The 17,181-nt window shown below is 38.9% G+C and overlaps 1 protein-coding gene across 2 annotated transcripts; it reads left to right on the top strand.

Annotated features, from left to right (window-relative positions):
- The first annotated feature begins 8,063 nt into the window (after positions 1 to 8,063).
- On the top strand, positions 8,064 to 16,822 carry LOC121244628. 2 transcript variants are annotated; one of them, XM_041142786.1, is made up of 6 exons: positions 8,064 to 8,342; positions 8,449 to 8,614; positions 9,701 to 9,911; positions 10,531 to 11,042; positions 15,843 to 15,966; positions 16,536 to 16,822. In XM_041142786.1, the coding sequence occupies exons 1-5, from the start codon at positions 8,246 to 8,248 to the stop codon at positions 15,952 to 15,954; spliced, it is 1,098 nt and encodes a 365-aa protein (XP_040998720.1). In that variant the 5' UTR covers positions 8,064 to 8,245; the 3' UTR covers positions 15,955 to 15,966; positions 16,536 to 16,822. The 2 variants fall into 2 exon arrangements, with proteins under 2 accessions (XP_040998720.1, XP_040998721.1); XM_041142787.1 differs by lacking the exons at positions 15,843 to 15,966; positions 16,536 to 16,822 and adding an exon at positions 11,849 to 11,988 and having other exon boundaries at positions 8,070 to 8,342.
- Positions 16,823 to 17,181: the final 359 nt, after the last annotated feature.

The raw sequence follows: 17,181 nt of genomic DNA, 5'->3' as shown, positions 1-17,181 counted from the left end.
TATATATATATATGTGTGTGTATATATATATAGATATGATTTTATCAGAGGTTGATTCCTCATCATGCTCAAGATATATCTATCTTGGACTTTACTTACATAAACTTGTTGCATGCATTTTCATTGCTATTGTCTTTCATTTTTAGTATTGTTAGAAGTTTTAACTTAATGAGATTTCATTGACATCTCACCAGTAGGCCAACTAAGGCTGAGCTCCGACTCCGACGGAGTCGGAGTAGCCGTTTCCGAGCTCCAACTCCGATAGGATTCGGAGTGGCTTTTTTGCTCTGACTCCGACTCCGATCGGAAGTCGGAGCTCCGACTCCGATATCCTATCGGAGCTCCGATCGTCTATTGGACTAAAAAAAAATAATAGTACTTGGTCAATTTCTTTTGTTAAATAAATTATATGCAAAAAGAAATTTAATCCATTACATGACATAGCACTATTAACAGAGGTAGGTGTGTCTATGACTTAATCTAAAAATAAATATAAGACATTAAGACTAATAATTTAACCAAGTCCAAACCTATAAAAAAAAAATACTGAAAAGATAAAAAAAAAAAAAAAAAAAAAAAAAAAAAAAAAAGCAGCGAAAAAAAAGCTTAAATACAATAATTTAAAAACTAAATAATATGTATGATGTAACCATAAGTTATAACAGTCACATTTATAACGTAATAACAACATTGACATAAATATTAAATGCTCATGTCACTCAAATCTCAATGGTTCATTGATAATTTGATCATACCTGAAATGAAGATAGAAAGTTACAATCAATAAATGAAAAAAAATTGACAAAAATAACTGAAAACGGTAAAAGTAGAATTACATTCTTACAAAGAAATGGAGTTCTCTCAACTCCATCCCAACTCTCAAAGGGCGTCCATCTCAGATTCTCAGTCATCAGCAATTATGTTAGGGTTTATAATTATATCTATAAAATTATAAAAAGTAGAAGTTAGAAACATTAAAAATAATTAAATAATCATTTAAAAGCATAAAAACTTACCCGATTCAAGCCTATAGCTCTCGGCATCAACACCAACGATATATAGTCCAATAGGCATTTCACTTATCCAATTTTGTGTGCAAACGAGGGCCTCCACGGTTGACGGTGACAATGAACTCCGATAAGCATCCAACACGCGACCTCTAGTACTAAATGTCGACTCTGAGGCAACCGTAGTGACATGAATGGCTAGTACATCTCGAGCTATATGGGAAAGGACTGGATACTTGGTGGAATTAACTTTCCACCAAGTTAATAGCTGAAATACATCCTCAGGTGCCTCGACAGCTTCCATAAAATATCGTTCAACCTCAGATGTACAATGCATAATATTCCTTGTTGACATGAGTTGATGATACTGCTGGATAATACGATTGCTTCTGACCCCTACAGATGGGTCAGAAGCACCTGAGGAAGCTATCGACCCCGTCGGCCTCGAATGTGATGAGCTACCAGCTGCTGATGAAGGCTGATCACTATTGTTGTAGTGATTATATAGGTCATCAATATCACTTTTTAGCACTCTAATAAACTCCGCAGCCTTCACTGTCCCGAGAACGGAATTTACCCAAAATTCTAGAACGGCCAGCTTATATCGGGGGTCAAGGATCACAGCCATAAATAGCAATCTATTTATCTTTTCAATATCCCCCCAATATTTATCATATTTGGTCTTCATCCTCGTAGCCATAGTAGATAACAATCCATCAGAGTCAGTACAACTATTTTTTAAGTGGAAGTGAAGCTCTGAGAGCTCGTTGAAGAATGAGTTCGCAGTCATATATTTGGATCCAGATAGCCGCATGGTTATGTCATAAAAAATTCTTAAAAATTCAACAAAATAGCTCACACTGGTCCAATCATGTGCGTCCGGCGCACCGAGCCTCTGTCCTGCTGGCTCCAACAAAGTATACCTTAAGCCCCCATCCTCGACCTCCATCCGCTCGAATGCTTTTTGGTATTTTTGTGCCACATCCAACATCATGAATGTAGAGTTCCATCGAGTCGGAACGTCCAGGCACAATATACTAGAACATTCAATCTTAAGATCTTCTGCTATTGCCTTAAATTTGGCAGACCTTTGAGGGGAACCCCTCACATATAGTACAATGCTGCGAACTCGGGTAATGGAATCATCAACCTCTTTTAACCCCTCAACAACTATGAGGTTGATGATATGAGTACAGCATCGAACGTAAATAAACTCGTGGGCCCGAATGACATCATCTCTCACCGTCGTGTTCCGCTTAAATCAATCAATTGCTGTTTCATTGGCACTGGCATTGTCAACTATAATACACAGCACTTTTCGAATTCCCCAGTCCTTTAAACAATCGTCCATCTTCGCCCCAATGGATGCACCTTTATGATCCACAATATCTTTAAAATCAATAATTTTTTTCTGCAAAATCCACTCACTGTCAATGTAGTGTGTTGTGATACACATGTAACAGACATTCTGTATGGAAGTCCATGCGTCAGTCGTAAACGACACTCTCTGGCCACTAGTAATAAACATATTCCTCATCTCCGCCTTGTCTTTCGCATGCCTCTTCATACAATCTCGCATCACCGTATACCGTGATGGAATGAGAAATCGTGGCTCAACAAAATTTAGAAACTTTTGAAAGCCTCTTTTCTCGACTGTGGTAAAGAGCATCTCATCAGTAATTATCATCTCTGCAAGCCTGTCTCTCAACATCTTCTCACTGTATTGAGGTATGACCAATTTCTTAGTCTGTGTACCATCAGTGGCTGTAGAAGTTTGGTAACTGAGGTTGATGTGATCAGTGGCTTGCAATCCCTTCGCTATCTTATATCGTTGGCAACCATTTAGATGTGCTATTAACACACTGGTACCTTGCTTCTTCGAATGGCATCCACAAAGTGATCCACAATAATGGCATCTTGCTACCGGGTTCGCAATATCACCAGGAATATTGGTGAAATGCTCTCATGTCCACGACCTCTTTTTAGAAGGTCGTGATGGTTGATCTTGTTCAATGGACATCTCCTCCTCTTCGTTGAACATATCATCATCTTCTATATCAACTGGGAGTGGGAGTCGACTACTCGCACAAGATGTAGTTGCTCTAAATGTAGCTGGCCTAAATGTGGGTCTAGGGGTGGAAGTACCCACCGGTGTAAGAGTTGTAGCATTGGCATCCACCACATCCCCTTGTGGATGATCATCTCCACTACGTCTAGGATCCATATCACAATCAATGAAGCTGAAAAAATAAATTAGAAGCAAAAAATTAGTTTAAAAATAAACTAGGCTATATTAAAATTTTAAATCAATGCAAAGATATAGGACATGTATTATTGTATCATAAAGTATTCCAAAACATTACTAATTTAAGCATATGTGGCAAAATAATAAAAGCAGTGAATTTTGCTATATTTTCCTATGAGTTATCTAAAGATAAAGTTATTCCTTTTAGAACAATAAAGTAATACTCATGATGAACTTATAGCCCTAACAAATCACGGCGCTCAAAATCCTGAATTTTAAGTTGTCTTGAACATTGGCTCGAGCAAAGTGTCGAGCGCAAGTCGAGCACACTTTGTCTTGAACATTGACTCGAGCGAAGTGTCGAGTGCAAGTAGAGCGAATCTCTCTGTATGGGTTCTGCTCGAGCGCTACGTCGAGCGCACATCTAGCAAACATCTCTGGAAGTCTGCAAGAGTTCTGCTCGAGAGCCATGTCAAGCGCACATCGAGCGAACTTCTCTGTATGGGTTCCGTTCGAGTGCCACGTCGAGCGCAAGTCGAGCGAACCTCTCTGGAAGGTTCCGCTCGAGCGCCACATCGAGCGCACATCGAGCGAACCTCTTTTGAAGGTTTCGCTCGAGCGCCAGTCGAGCGCTAGTTGAGCCATGTTAAGCACACTTCAATCTTTTTCATGTTACATCGCTTCAACACTTGTTACAACTCAATTTTACACAAGTTTTCACAAAAATATGCCAACACAACATACACAACACTTGCACATTTTATCAAACACACTGCATGTATACAACACAACTTACAAATACAAAATACAATTCATCAAACAAATTTCCTTACTACAAATTTACAAAACCAATTCACAAGAATCACAACAAAATACCAATTCATAAGAGACGTGCTGTAGAAAATCAGAGCTCCAAGGAGCTCCGATTCCGACTCCGACTCCGATTATCTATTCGGAGCTACTCCGAATTCTGACTCCTCCGACTCCGTTGAAGTCGGAGTCAGAGCAGATGTCGGGCGGAGTCGAAAATTTCAGAATTTTGCACAGCCCTAAGGCCAATTATAGTTTCACTCCTCGGTACTGTAAACTTTGATGTAGATATAGACTAGGAAAACTATCTCGAGGAAGAAAGAGTAACCCAGCCTGAGGAATACTCACAAGGGCCTATCTCCATTTAGCTTTAATATTTCTATAAGTTTTAAGATATTTATTGTAGTTAGGTGACGAGCAATATATGGCTCTTTGTATTTTGATGTGAGTGACGAACTTATGATGGTATGTAATTATGTTTGGGATGAAGGAATAGTGACATACAGATATTATTATTATTAATGAAGGTGCATTTGTGCACTTCTCTAGTACTACTAGATTAGTCTCCGACTAATCACCTTTACTCATTCCATTGCGACTTTCTTTTCATTACCAACCCAAATGAGGTCTTATATGATGCCTTTGAGGAGGTATTTTTGTTGCCTTCGTTGAGATCTTTTTTGGTGCTCTAGTGTAGGTTATTTTTTTCTTGTAGAGATCGGCCTTAATCAATGATTATGAGCAAGCGCCGTTTTCATTCATGCTTTCACATTTAGCATCTTGTAGAAATTGCCTTGCTCTATGACACCAAGTAGTAGTATGTAGAGATGGGCCTTGCTCGATGGTCCTAAGCATTGACTTGTTTTATTTATGCTCGTTGATTGAAGAGATTGGCCTTAATCGATGACTCTGGGCATGAGCTATTTTCTTCATACTTGGTAATTGTAAGCTAGAAATTATCCTTGCTTGATGATCCTGAGTAAGAGCTTATTTTATTTCCTGCTTGGTACTCACGAACTAGGAATTGGTCTTGCTCGATGGTCCCTAGCAATGACTTATTTTCTTTCATGCTCGTTGATCATGAGCTAGGAATTGGCCTTGCTCGGTGATCCCAAGCAAAGACTTAATTTTTCCTTCCTCCTCGGTAATAGCAAGAAGGCTTGTAGAGATCGGCCTTACTCAATAGTCCTATGCAAGGGCTTGATTTTTCTTGTTCGTTGATCGCAACTTAGGAACTGACCTTGCTCAGGTATAGAGCAAGGACTTAATTTTTCCTATTTGTTGACCATGAGTTAGGAAGTGGCCTTACCTGAAGGTCCCAAGCAAGAGCTTATTTTCTTTCCTCCTACGTAATCAAGGAGGCTTGTGGAGATATGCCTTGCTCTTTGGTTTCAAGAAAGGGCTTAATTTTTCCTGCTCATTGATCATGAGCTAGGAATTGGCCTTGCTCGATGATCCCAAGCAAAGACTTAATTTTTCCTTCCTCCTCGGTAATAGCGAGAAGGCTTGTAGAGATCGGCCTTACTCAATAGTCCTATGCAAGGGCTTGATTTTTCTTGTTCGTTGATTGCAAGCTAGGAACTGACCTTGCTCAGGTATAGAGCAAGGACTTAATTTTTCCTATTTGTTGATCGTGAGTTAGGAAGTGGCCTTACTTGAACGTCCCAAGCAAGAGCTTATTTCCTTTCCTCCTACGTAATCAAGGAGGCTGGTGGAGATATGCCTTGCTCTTTGGTTTCAAGAAAGGGCTTAATTTTTCCTGCTCGTTGATCATGAGCTAGGAATTGGCCCAAGCAATGATGTATATTCTTTCTTGCTTGTTGATCAAGAGCTAGGAATTAGCCTAGCTTGATGGTCCCAAACAATGGCTTATTTTCTTTCCTACTTGTTGATCGCGAGTTAAGAATTGGCGTTACTCAGTAATCTCGAGCAAGAGCTTATTTTCTTTCCTCCTTGATGATTGTGAGAAGGTTTTTTCCTGTGATTCCAACCTTCTTGATTTGCTTGGTAGTAACGACCTTTTTCGGAAGTTGCACTGAAACAGACCATATCGCTCGGATCTGTTGTATGTTAGGAAACCAAGGGGAAACTTCTCAGTAATCACTATGTGTAGCTACAATGCTCGTATAAAAAATGCTTGTAAACTCAAATCTTGAAATTTTATATAGCTCAGTATTACCAGGCTTGCTCGAATTGAGACGAAGCTCATTACGTGTGCATTTAAATAACTAGTACACTATTAGATAATAGTTTTGCTACTTATCATCCTAACACATAACACATCGCACTTATTTTAATTTTTTAATTTTTTTTAGTTTTATTCTTCCTAAACTAATGGTAGTATCACGTTAATATGTAACTTGCTTTTGCAACAAGTCTACTTTGATGATGCATCTTTTTGAAAAGTAAAACACTATTTATCATTCTTACACCATACACTAACATGTGATTTGTATTTTTGTATACTATTTAAACACACACATTTACACATTAATATACGTGTTTAAATAAAATAACAAAAATGACAAATTACATATTAGTGTGTGGTGTAAGAGGATGATAAGTAAACACATACTAATATGTGATTTGTAATTTTTGTCCTTCTATTAAACACGCATATTTACATATTAATATGTGTGTGTTTAAATAGAAGGGTAAAAATAAAAAATTACATATTATTGTTTGGTGTAGGAGAGGATAAATAGAAATTTTCTTTTGAAAATGAGATTGTAGTAAATGAAAGAAAAATAAAAAGGAAAATGATAATATGACTACCAAATATGCTCACCAAAACGTGTCTACTCATATATTTTTATTTTTATTTTTTTATTTTTTCTTAATGTTTAAGGAAGTGACTATTAGTGAATTTATAATTTTTTATTTTATTTTTTTCTTAATGGTTAAGAATGTTTAAAAAATAATTAAAGAAAATAAAAAAATTCATTTGTACTAATATGCACATTTGGTGGGCATATTTAGTAGTCACCCTAGCATTATTAAACGACCCCATACCAAAACGATACCATTTTGTCATATTCAAAACGGCGTCGTTTTGGTCTAGGGTGTTAAGAACTTAAGAGCCCCTAAATATGTGTTAGCAATAAATAGGTGTTGCATGTGTAAGAAGAGAGGAAAAAAATGATCACCTAATTGGCTTGATTTTCTGTTGAAAATGTCATTTTAGAGACTTAGTTTGATTGTTGCTCGACCTTGCTTGATTCTGACTTGACCTTGGCTCGAGCGAGAAGCCAACCCGTGAGTTCTCTCAACACTCGCTCGATAGTCTGCCCAAACGTCCCCTCAATAGGCGCTTGACACCTCGCTCGCTCGAGCGAATGTTCTGATTTTTAGGTCGATAACCCATTTGGGGGCCAGGGGGTGGGGTGTCCGCTCCTACACTCTGGTATTCAGACGGGGTAACCTGCCTCTGCACACCAAGGACGGGTGTCGTGGGTGAAAACCCCATTCCAAACCCATATGGGATGATGAGGGGTCTATTCCGCACCATATGTGCCAGGTAGCACTCCTATTTGAAATAGAGCGGTGCTACTCTACTGCCTAAATAGTACCGCTCCATTTGACCGATAGGCTAAATTGGGTTTTTTATTTTTTTTTAATTTTTTTATTTATATTTTTTTATCATTTTAAAATATTTTTAAAAAATATAAAAATATATCAATACACTAATAGTTACTTCTTTAATTATTAAGTAAAAAAAATTAAAATAAAGAAGTGTCAAATTTATGTGTCAAAGTAAATGTTTTTTTTTTTTTTGAAATACATTCGCTAGTATTTAACTAGTAAAAAGAAAAAAAGAAAAAAACACTACACTCTTATTTGAGCCAGGCTTCAATACTCTTATTTCTCAATCATTAATTATTAATATTATTTTATTTTTTAATTGAGTAATGTTATATAGAAGTTTATTTTTCACATTATTTAAAAATATATAATGACGTACGTGTGTGAGGTTTATGTTTTGAATTTTTCTTTTCTTTTTACCTGGTTGTCCGGTCGGCTTCTCCGACCATTTGCTCGTTACCAATATCAGAGCCGTTAAAACCCTAAAAACCCTCCTCTTCTTCTTCCTTCAGTTTTTCTCAGTCTCCCGATGTTTGAAAATTGAAATTTCAAACGCTCTATTATGACACATAAATAGATCAGATTTATGCCATGATTTGAAATGGCGGCCAGCATGGGGAAGACCCAGTTGATGATGAAAATGAAGATGATGGCAAGAGGAGGCCACGCCTTTTCTTCAAAATCGTACCAAAAATCAGGTAGCTTTCGCTGCCTCTCTCTTCTTTATCATTTTATTCCTTCAGTTTTCTCCACTGCTCTTTTTTCGTTTTTGTTAAATTTTTTTCTCTAATGTTGCTTGAATAGTGCGTATCGAGATAAACAAAGTTGTTGTTGGTTCGCACATTCAGTGGCGCGGAAAGTCTTATACTGCCTCTGTTGCTTCTTCGGACATACCAAGTGATGCCCAGAAACGCCGGAGAAGGGTCTCCAAAGATGAACGCCAAGCTATGGTGGAATCTTTTGTCAACAAGTATTTCTGTTATTCTATTTCCTTCTTTTTTTTAGAACCTGTATTACTTAAATGCTTGCCTGCGTGCGTGAAGAAAAGCTCCGTTTGCTCGATTAATGGCTTCCTTGGAGATTTTTTCTAATGGTAACTTAGATTTTACTTCATCATGTAGGCGTGAGGAGGGTCACAGGTATTGGTTGTTATCACTAGAAAAATATTTCGAGAATACAACCCTTGAAATGGTTAAATTATTATTTGTTTGTGACTTGGGTGAAAGTGGGCAGATTTTGGTTTAGAAAGAAAATATTAGAGAGCACTTGTCTTTTTTTCTCTTTTTTTTTTTTTTTTTTGGTGTTTTCTTGAAGTTCATTACTCTAACTAAAAGGAAAACATAGACATGGTTTGGATTTTTGAGTCATTAACTTCGGGAAATATCCTTATAGTGCGTGAACTATTTCAGCTGAATCTATTTATAATTAGAAAGCATTGCTTTTGTAAGATTGTTGAGCACGAAACACCTCTTGCTTCACTTTGATATTGCAAGAGAGACGTGGAGCTTCTTTTAAATGTAATTCATAATAAGAGATTGATGCCTGCAACAGTTTGGAGGTGCTGGAGAGGTTTTTTAAAGCAATTAAAGAAATTAGAAGCTAGTTGGTTCAGAGTTCTTTTTTTTATTTTTTTTATTTTATAAGTAATTCAGAGTTCTTTTCTGCTGCGCTGAATGTGCTGAATGCAAGTCTATATCCTTGCATTGATTTTTTTGCTTCCCAACTAACCATGCTTATCTCTACTTTTTTTTTCTCTAGTTTTAGAAATTTGCTTTCTAGTATGTTAGGCAACTTTTATATATTCTATGCATTTGTTGAGATTATTTTAATAAATTTCTTATTGAAAGATTATAATAGTAATGAGAATAATGGTGAGGATAGAGATGAGAAAAAGATAGAGATGATGATGTGATGTTTGCTACACTTGGTTAGAGAAGCCAAGCCTATTTTTTCAATTTTATTTCATGGATATTAAACTCTGAACTAGTATAATTGAGAGACTACATGAGTCTACAAGTAGGGATTAAGTGAAGTTATTGTCATTTTGTTTTTGCAGGTACCGGGAGATGAATGGAGGAAAATTCCCAAATTTAAGTTTTGCTCAAAAACAAGTGGGGGGATGTTATTATAATGTTAGAAAGATCATTCAGGAGCTAAAACACAAATCCAAGATGTCTTCCTCAGATATAAGTAAGGAAAGCCCATCACGGGAATCAAAGGTTTCTGGGTCACAAATATCTGGGGCTCAAAAGACATTGTCTAAAGAGGTTGTAAAGCCCCCAATTCTAGTAATTAGTAATGTTTTGATAATTTTATCATGTCATGGTATTGGAGGTAGAAAAGTTAGCTTTTGTATACTTTCTGCGTATTTGGATCATGACTTCTTATTTTTTTTAATGTAATAAAATGATGCTGCTTGGCTTCACCTTTTTAATTAAATTCTTATTTGCTGATCAAAAAAATAAAATGATGCCACTACAAATGACTAAAAATGGTCCACCATTTGATCATAGAGGACCACTGTCCAATTATGCTAAGATTTTGGTGGACATGGGATTCTTTTCAATATTTTCTGTCCTCAACTGATCTAGGATGACAGTCCATTTTCTGTAACTGCCAACTATACTATCCTATAAAAATAGCTGAATTAATGCACATGTAAACAGCTCCTTGAGGATCGTCATGGTCATGATTTTCCACATTACTTGCCATAGAACTAATAAAGATTGATGCATCCTAAAACTTCCTCTGGTTCTTGTATGAATCTAATTTCGCATAAATGATGGGTTTTTCCCATCTCCATATTTTCCTGATAATTTAATTTCCAAGCCACAACTGTAACTGAGTTGTGAAAGTAGCGTATAATTATCTCTTATTTACTTGCAGGGTTTTCATTCCAGTCTTGTTGCAACACAAAGTAATCTGCTGAAAGGGGAGGCCATAGCCTGTCCTTTATTTGAGAAACCAAAGGATAATGAAGTGAAGGAAGCTCAGGAAAATCATCGGCTAAAAGAAGAAACTAAGCTTGTTTCTTATCAATCTATTGAAATATCTGATACTGGAAATACCAAAGACGTTTCTCCATCAGGTCTTAAGAAAGCAGAGGATGATAAAGAGGGGAAAGCTCTGCTCAATGATTTTGATTTTGTTCCAGCTGAAGGTCATCTGCTAAAAGGAGATGTTGAAAAAGAGGAAGCCCAGGGTGGTCATTCTGGCTATGCAGTAACTGAAAGCTGTTTGCTGATGAGGGAAAGTAAGAAAGGTTTACCCACGTGCCCTGAAAATGCAGAGGACAAGAGAAAAGAGCAAGCTGTCTCTGAAGACCTGGCAAATGATGATAGTCTGGAGTTTAGAGCAGAGCAATATCAAGGTTCCATTGAGCTTGAAAAAGTTGCAAAGTAAGTGTTTAGTCCCTGTTCCTTCGTCAGCCACATCATTAAAAGTTTTTTTTTTTGTTATTTCTGCTGTGCCAGCAATAGAGTCTGCAGTACTGTCATCGGTAGCATTGTGGACCACACTAGTTAAGCTTTGTCACCGGGTTGGGTGCTGCCTACACAAATACCCATAACAGAAAAAGAGACATTCAACATCAATTTGTGTAAAGGTTAAAAATATCTCATTCATAGAATAATTATGGGTTGCTCCATTTTACTTGTAAAGAGGAAGAAAATAAGGTAACAAGTTTAGATTTGTTATTTGTTGATTAGTAGAAGATTTATTGAAAACTTAAAAAATAAAGCCCAACCCATAATAATTGAAAAGTTATTTGTTGATTAGTAGAAGATTTTATTGAAAAGTTAAAAAATAAAGCTCAAGTACACAAGACGTATATGCGAGAAACACCTAATTAGAAATAGAAAATGACCAAACCTAAGGTTTCTATCATTAATTTCTCTCCAAATCTACCTCTCTCCGTACACCTTTCTTTCTCCTCTCATGCATGCATGTAATCCTTTCTCTGGCGCTTCTCGCCGGAGTTGATTCTCTGTTCTTTCACCCTTTTTTCTTCTTTTCCTTTTTCTTAGTTTCTTTTCTCCCTTTTCTTGCTTATGTTTTAATATGGATGTTGATGGAAGCTTTACGGTGGAGTCTAAAACCTTTAGCTTCATGAAGGTGGCTGCTAATAGCTTTTGTATTACCGAGAGGAGTAGAAGAATGGTTTTGTTTCTCTTCATTAATGGGACGTCGACTTCATGGTTGGCAGGGATGGTGGAGGAAGCTCTTGCTTCACGTCAGTGCCAAGAGTTTTTCAGAAAGTTGTGGGTGGGCAATGGGTTTCTCATACTCCAACACCACATAAACAGTAGAAATTGCTTTTTGCGCTAGGAGTTTTGGAATGGCAGGAGGAGGGGTTTTTTTATTGTCCCTGAAGGTGAGAAGGGATGTGGCTAGGAAGGTTTTTCTTACCATCTCAAGAAGGTGGCTACCTTACGTTGGGGTGGTGTGGTTACAGAGAAACCTTCTCTCTCAAATGGTGTCTCTTTTGCTTCTGTTCTGAGGTCACCAACAACCTCACCGGTAGGAGGCAACTCTGCCATGGTGTCGATGGGCAAGGAGATCTGTGTTGCAGGTGATTCTCATTGCCTTAAGGGTAGCGGGATGTCCTCTGTTGAAATTGGGGGAGGTGGAAGGTATTTTGTGGGCTGTCAAAGCACAGTTGTCTAGTGTATTTGAGGAAGTTCAGTGTTGATGAATAAAGTGGATGCAGGACTTAGCTTGGTAATGGAGGTGGGAAAGGAAGAGGGAGTTTCTGGTCTGGGCCAGGGCTTGAGGGGGCCCGTGTGCCCGCAATCTGTGCTAAGGGGAGTAAGTGAGTTTGTGGGCCTCAAACCCGAGCCCACTAGGCCCATTAGGCCAGACTCTTTTTGGAGAGTCAAGGGGCTCTCTCAAGCCCATGAGTCCCAGAGCCTGGGCTGTAAAGGCTCCTCCATTCCGGTGATTGACCTAGTTGCCCCACCAGCGGCATAGAACCCACTGACAGTTGCCAGTGAACATACGGTGACAGAGAATCAAAGCTCCCCGAGGCAGAAGGTGTCGGCTGGTGTCGCCGTTTGCACCCTGGCCTCGGGGACCTCACCGACGACACAGAACGAGCCGTCGAGCTTGCCTATGGCTCAAAAAGTGCTGATGGCCTCACCCAGGCCTCTGGTTAACAGGATGGACTTGCCCCTGACCTCAACTATGAGAACCATTTCGAGCTCGTCAGCGACACAGAAAGAGTCGTCTTGCTCGCCCGTGTCCCAGACAGTGCCGATGGCCTCATCCAGGCCTTTGGCTAATATTTTGAGCTCACCCCTAACCTCAGCTGGGAGGAAAATCTGCATGGAGGCTTCGACCTCCACTGGGCTGCCTTGGGTCGTGGGCTCAGACGTTCCCTTGCACCATTCTGGTCCCTCTCAACTCTCAAATGTTCTCATTAGGGCTCAAGGACTGCCTTCTTCTTCCAATGTTTTGGAGACCCTTTTAATGGTTTTGTTCACTGTGGAAGAAGGGGATGATGAGTCATCGATTGAAGGGACACTCTCAGATGATGAGTCTTCACACGGTTCTGATCTACAGCTAGCTTGGAAGGAGTTTGGATTTGACATGGATCTAGGGGATCCCAAAGACGTACCTAGTCCTCTATGCTCGCTGCCACCATTGCCTTCATGGGCTGGCTTACAACCTGATTGGGTATTACAAAAGGTTGATGTTCTCCGACACTGCCTTGGAATTTCATGCGAAGGTTATGAGGACCAGTTTAAAGCCCTCCTTATTTCCATAGAAGCAGGACAGCCACATCTTGCTAAATCTGCCGCTACAAAAGATAGGGAGCTCAAGAGGTTTGCTTGCTCCATTAACTATGATGCAATAGAAGGAAGTGCGAGCAGGGGAAGACACAATGATAGGGTGAACCTCGGTGTTCCATGAAGCCCAAGATCCTTTCATGGAATGTTCGGGGCTTGAATGATCCAAGCAAGCGCCTTAGAATAAAGAACTTATTACGGGAATGGAAACTAGATGTGATCTGTTTGTAGGAGACTAAGTTGAAGTATATCGACGGGCACTTAATAAGAAGCTTGTGGAATTGTCCTTATGTGGGATGGACCACCCTTGTCTCTAAGGGTGCTTCAGGGGGCATATTAGTGTTTTGGGATAAGAGAGTAGTCAAATTGGTGGAGGATTTCGTTGGCGCATTTTCGGTAGGCTGCTGCTCTTTCTCAAATTTAGAAGATGGTTTCGTTTGGGGGTTCTTAGGTGTTTACGGGCCAAATCTTGACAACAAAAGACAACTTATTTGGGACGAAATAGCTGGTTTGTGTAGTTGGTGGGATATCATGTGGTGTATTGGAGGCGATTTCAACGTCACTTGGTTCTCAAGTGAAAGATCAGGGGATTCCAACATGGGCTCAACCATGGCTGATTTTTCAGCACTTTTTTTTAGATGGAATTGGTTGACCTACCTCTGGCAAGGGGAGATTTCACTTGGTCTAACGGGAGGGCTTGGTCTAGGTTGGACAGGTTCATTGTCTCTTCCTCCTGGGAGGTCCACTTCCCAACCTTTGCCAAAAAAGGCTTTCCAGACTTTGCTCCGATCACTTCCCCCTCTTATTAGATTGTAGGGGTCTTCATGGGGGACGGAGATATTTTAAATTCGAGAATATGTGGTTAAAGGTCAATGGGTTCTCGGAGAGTGTCAGATCATGGTGGAACTCCAATCAACTCATAGGCACCCCTAGCTTTATTTTGGCTGGGAAGTTAAAAGCTTTGAAAAATGATCTTAAGGAAATGGAATTTGGAAGTCTTTGGGAATATTAATGATCAGCGACTTACTCTCTCTCAGGAGCTGCAACAATTTGATGTTAAAGAAGTGGGGGGGACTCTTTCGGAGGATGATAAAGCAAGGAAATGGTAGTTGTAGCTGAGCTGGAAAAAATCCAATTAAACATTTTTAAATCTCAAAACAAAAATAATATTAAAAATATATATTCTAACAATATTTTATTCGACTTTTAACTTTAATCTTAACTTATCTCATCTATGAAAACAAATGAGGCAAAGCTTTATTCCTGGTTAGGTGAATGTTTGGAAGTCAGCCTCAGGCTGTTTTCATTCTACTACTTATACAGAGTTTATTGATCCTTAATACTTTAGTCATGAGGGAGTGGCTGAGGTAGAATTGGGCTGCGGCTTGCTGTGTCTCAGCAGTACACATCATGAGAGAGAGTGGCCGAGGTTGATGGAAGAACATATGTGGAGCTTCTGCTGGTCTTTCGGCAGTGCACCATGAGATGGCATGTGAGGCTAATGGCTGGGCTCTTGGCGGCACAATGAGCTTGCGTTGAGGGACAGTCTCTTGGCTTCAACAAGGATACTGGGCTTTGGCTTGCTAGTGATTCTTGTCTAAGTGCTGTTACTGATCAAAGCCATGGGCTTGGGGTTATTTTTTTGTGATGAGAGCTTCAGAGGGCAGAGTAAGAGAGAGAAGTTGTCAGTCTTGGGAGAACGAAACTAACAGTGGCTTGGGAGATGGATCAAGAGGCGGAGATGGCAACAGAGTGTGTACGTGAGAGAGAGATTTGTATGTGAGCTATATAAATAGAGCATGTTTTCCAGTTTTATTTGGTGCCGTGGGAAGAGATGAGTTTTCATGGAAGGATGACCATGGTGGTTTACTTGTAGTCGGAGAGAGAAGTCTGAGGGAGAGTACTGTACAGATTGACTTGTAATAGGAGAGTGCAACGGTAGGATATCAGTTGTCAGAGCGGTGTAAAACATCTAGAGGGCTGATCATGATGTACGATTATCCTTAATGAGCCAGGTCTTTCATTCAAGGGAAGTCCAGCTTGTCCAATAAATATTTAAGAGGCCCTAAAATGTGGACCTGGTCTTGTCTTCCAAAAGTAGGCTGACTTATCCAGCAAGTACGAAGCCTAACTTCAAAATTTTAGGGCGGGGCCTGGCCTATCAGATTTATTTGGCTTAACACACTTTCCAAAACATAACCTTGAGTTGTTGTCTCCCTAAAGAATTTGGGTGGGGTGTTACATTAAACTTCCTACAAGATTGCTTTCTCACATTATCACGGTACCCATGTTTGTTAAGTCAGTAATATAACAGATTATTATTCAATTCTGTAATTTTATTCGTTTTTACATGAATTCTTTACTGTTTTCCGTTTATGGTTATTGTGTCAATACTCAAATTTCCATGTTCAGAGATACTTCTACTAGGCAAAAAACTGATGCCGAAGTTCCAAAGAAATCATCTTTGTGGAAAAGTCTGAAGTCATTTGCAGATGGATTTGTCAACATCTGGAGAAAAATGTAAATCTTTGCCAAGGTAAATGGTTGGAACTTATGGAATTTTCAAACTTTTCCAGGGAAGTGCGGATGTATATGAATTTCATATGAAATGTTGTAGCCCTTTTGTCAGCTATTATTACATGTATATTCTTCTCGAGTTCATATTCACTTGTCAATAGCATCCTCCATTTAGAGAAGTTTTTAGTGTGTTGCGGCTATGTCCTTCGAAGACTTCAGGCGGGGTAGCTCAATTGTTTGCTGAAGACATCGGGAAATCGGGAATAGGATAAGAGACCTTTAAGAATTTGTCTTTGGGGGGGGGGGGGGGGGGGGGGGGGGGGGGGGGGGGGGGGGGGGGGGGGGGGCGTATTCTTAAATTCTCAGTACCCAAACTTAACATAATCACTCTTTTTTATTGTCTTTATTTGAAATTGACCTAATATTTTGGCTACATACTTAGCTATATACAAAAATATATTTTGGCTACATGCAATCTATTTCTTGTATAGGAAATGACAACGCAATAATAACACTGATCATTGAACTTTAAACTCCATCTTGTATTTTTCTTTTTTTCTTTTTTCTTTTTTCTCTCTGCAATCTCAGGTACCTCATTTGAAAGGAACATAAATTACAGAAGTGGGGGACTAGTTGCAAACAACCAACATAAATGAATGAGTGTGGGTCGAAACGGGGAGGCAATCTGGAATCTGGATGCAGAAAGTAGGGATCACCAATAGCGATTTTGAAGTTGCAATTCGGAACTTCTACGTTTGCATGCCATTGAATGTTACTGGAGATCATAAAAAATGGATAGGTGTAGTATGTAGAAGAGATCTATGCGACTAACAAAAGAGTTTCAGGTCAATTCATAAAATTTCACCTTAGCTTGAGATGAGACTTGCAGGAGTTGCAAACTTGCACATTCGAAAAAATTTATTTATCATCTATTTTTATATCATTTTTTCATCATTCCATGATGTGACATCGGATGATAGATTCATAAATGAAATATAATAAATAGTCTCCAATAATTTAATGCCACATCATAGGATAATGAGAGGATGATGAAAATTGAGATGACGAGGAGCATTCGAGTGTAATAAATCTAATTGAATGGGAGTTTGACCATAGAATACATTGAGTATTGTATTGTGCTATAGACACCATGTAAGTAAGTGATTGGATGGATTTTTACTCCATCACCATGTGAGTCTTAATAGATCAATAGACGATTTATTTTTATTTGCTC

The sequence above is a fragment of the Juglans microcarpa x Juglans regia genome, chromosome 8S, assembly GCF_004785595.1.
Source record: "Juglans microcarpa x Juglans regia isolate MS1-56 chromosome 8S, Jm3101_v1.0, whole genome shotgun sequence".
Lineage (NCBI taxonomy): Eukaryota > Viridiplantae > Streptophyta > Magnoliopsida > Fagales > Juglandaceae > Juglans > Juglans microcarpa x Juglans regia.
Note: the sequence above shows the minus strand (reverse complement) of the source record. Positions and strands in the feature narration are given on the sequence as shown.

Excerpts from the sequence above, each read along its gene's own strand:
- LOC121244628 (XM_041142786.1), top strand. The coding sequence starts at position 8,246 with ATGGCGGCCAGCATGGGGAAGACCCAGTTGATGATGAAAATGAAGATG. Across the intron at positions 8,615-9,700 it reads GTGGAATCTTTTGTCAACAA|GTACCGGGAGATGAATGGAG; the intron begins GTATTTCTGTTA and ends TTGTTTTTGCAG. Across the intron at positions 9,912-10,530 it reads AAAAGACATTGTCTAAAGAG|GGTTTTCATTCCAGTCTTGT; the intron begins GTTGTAAAGCCC and ends ATTTACTTGCAG.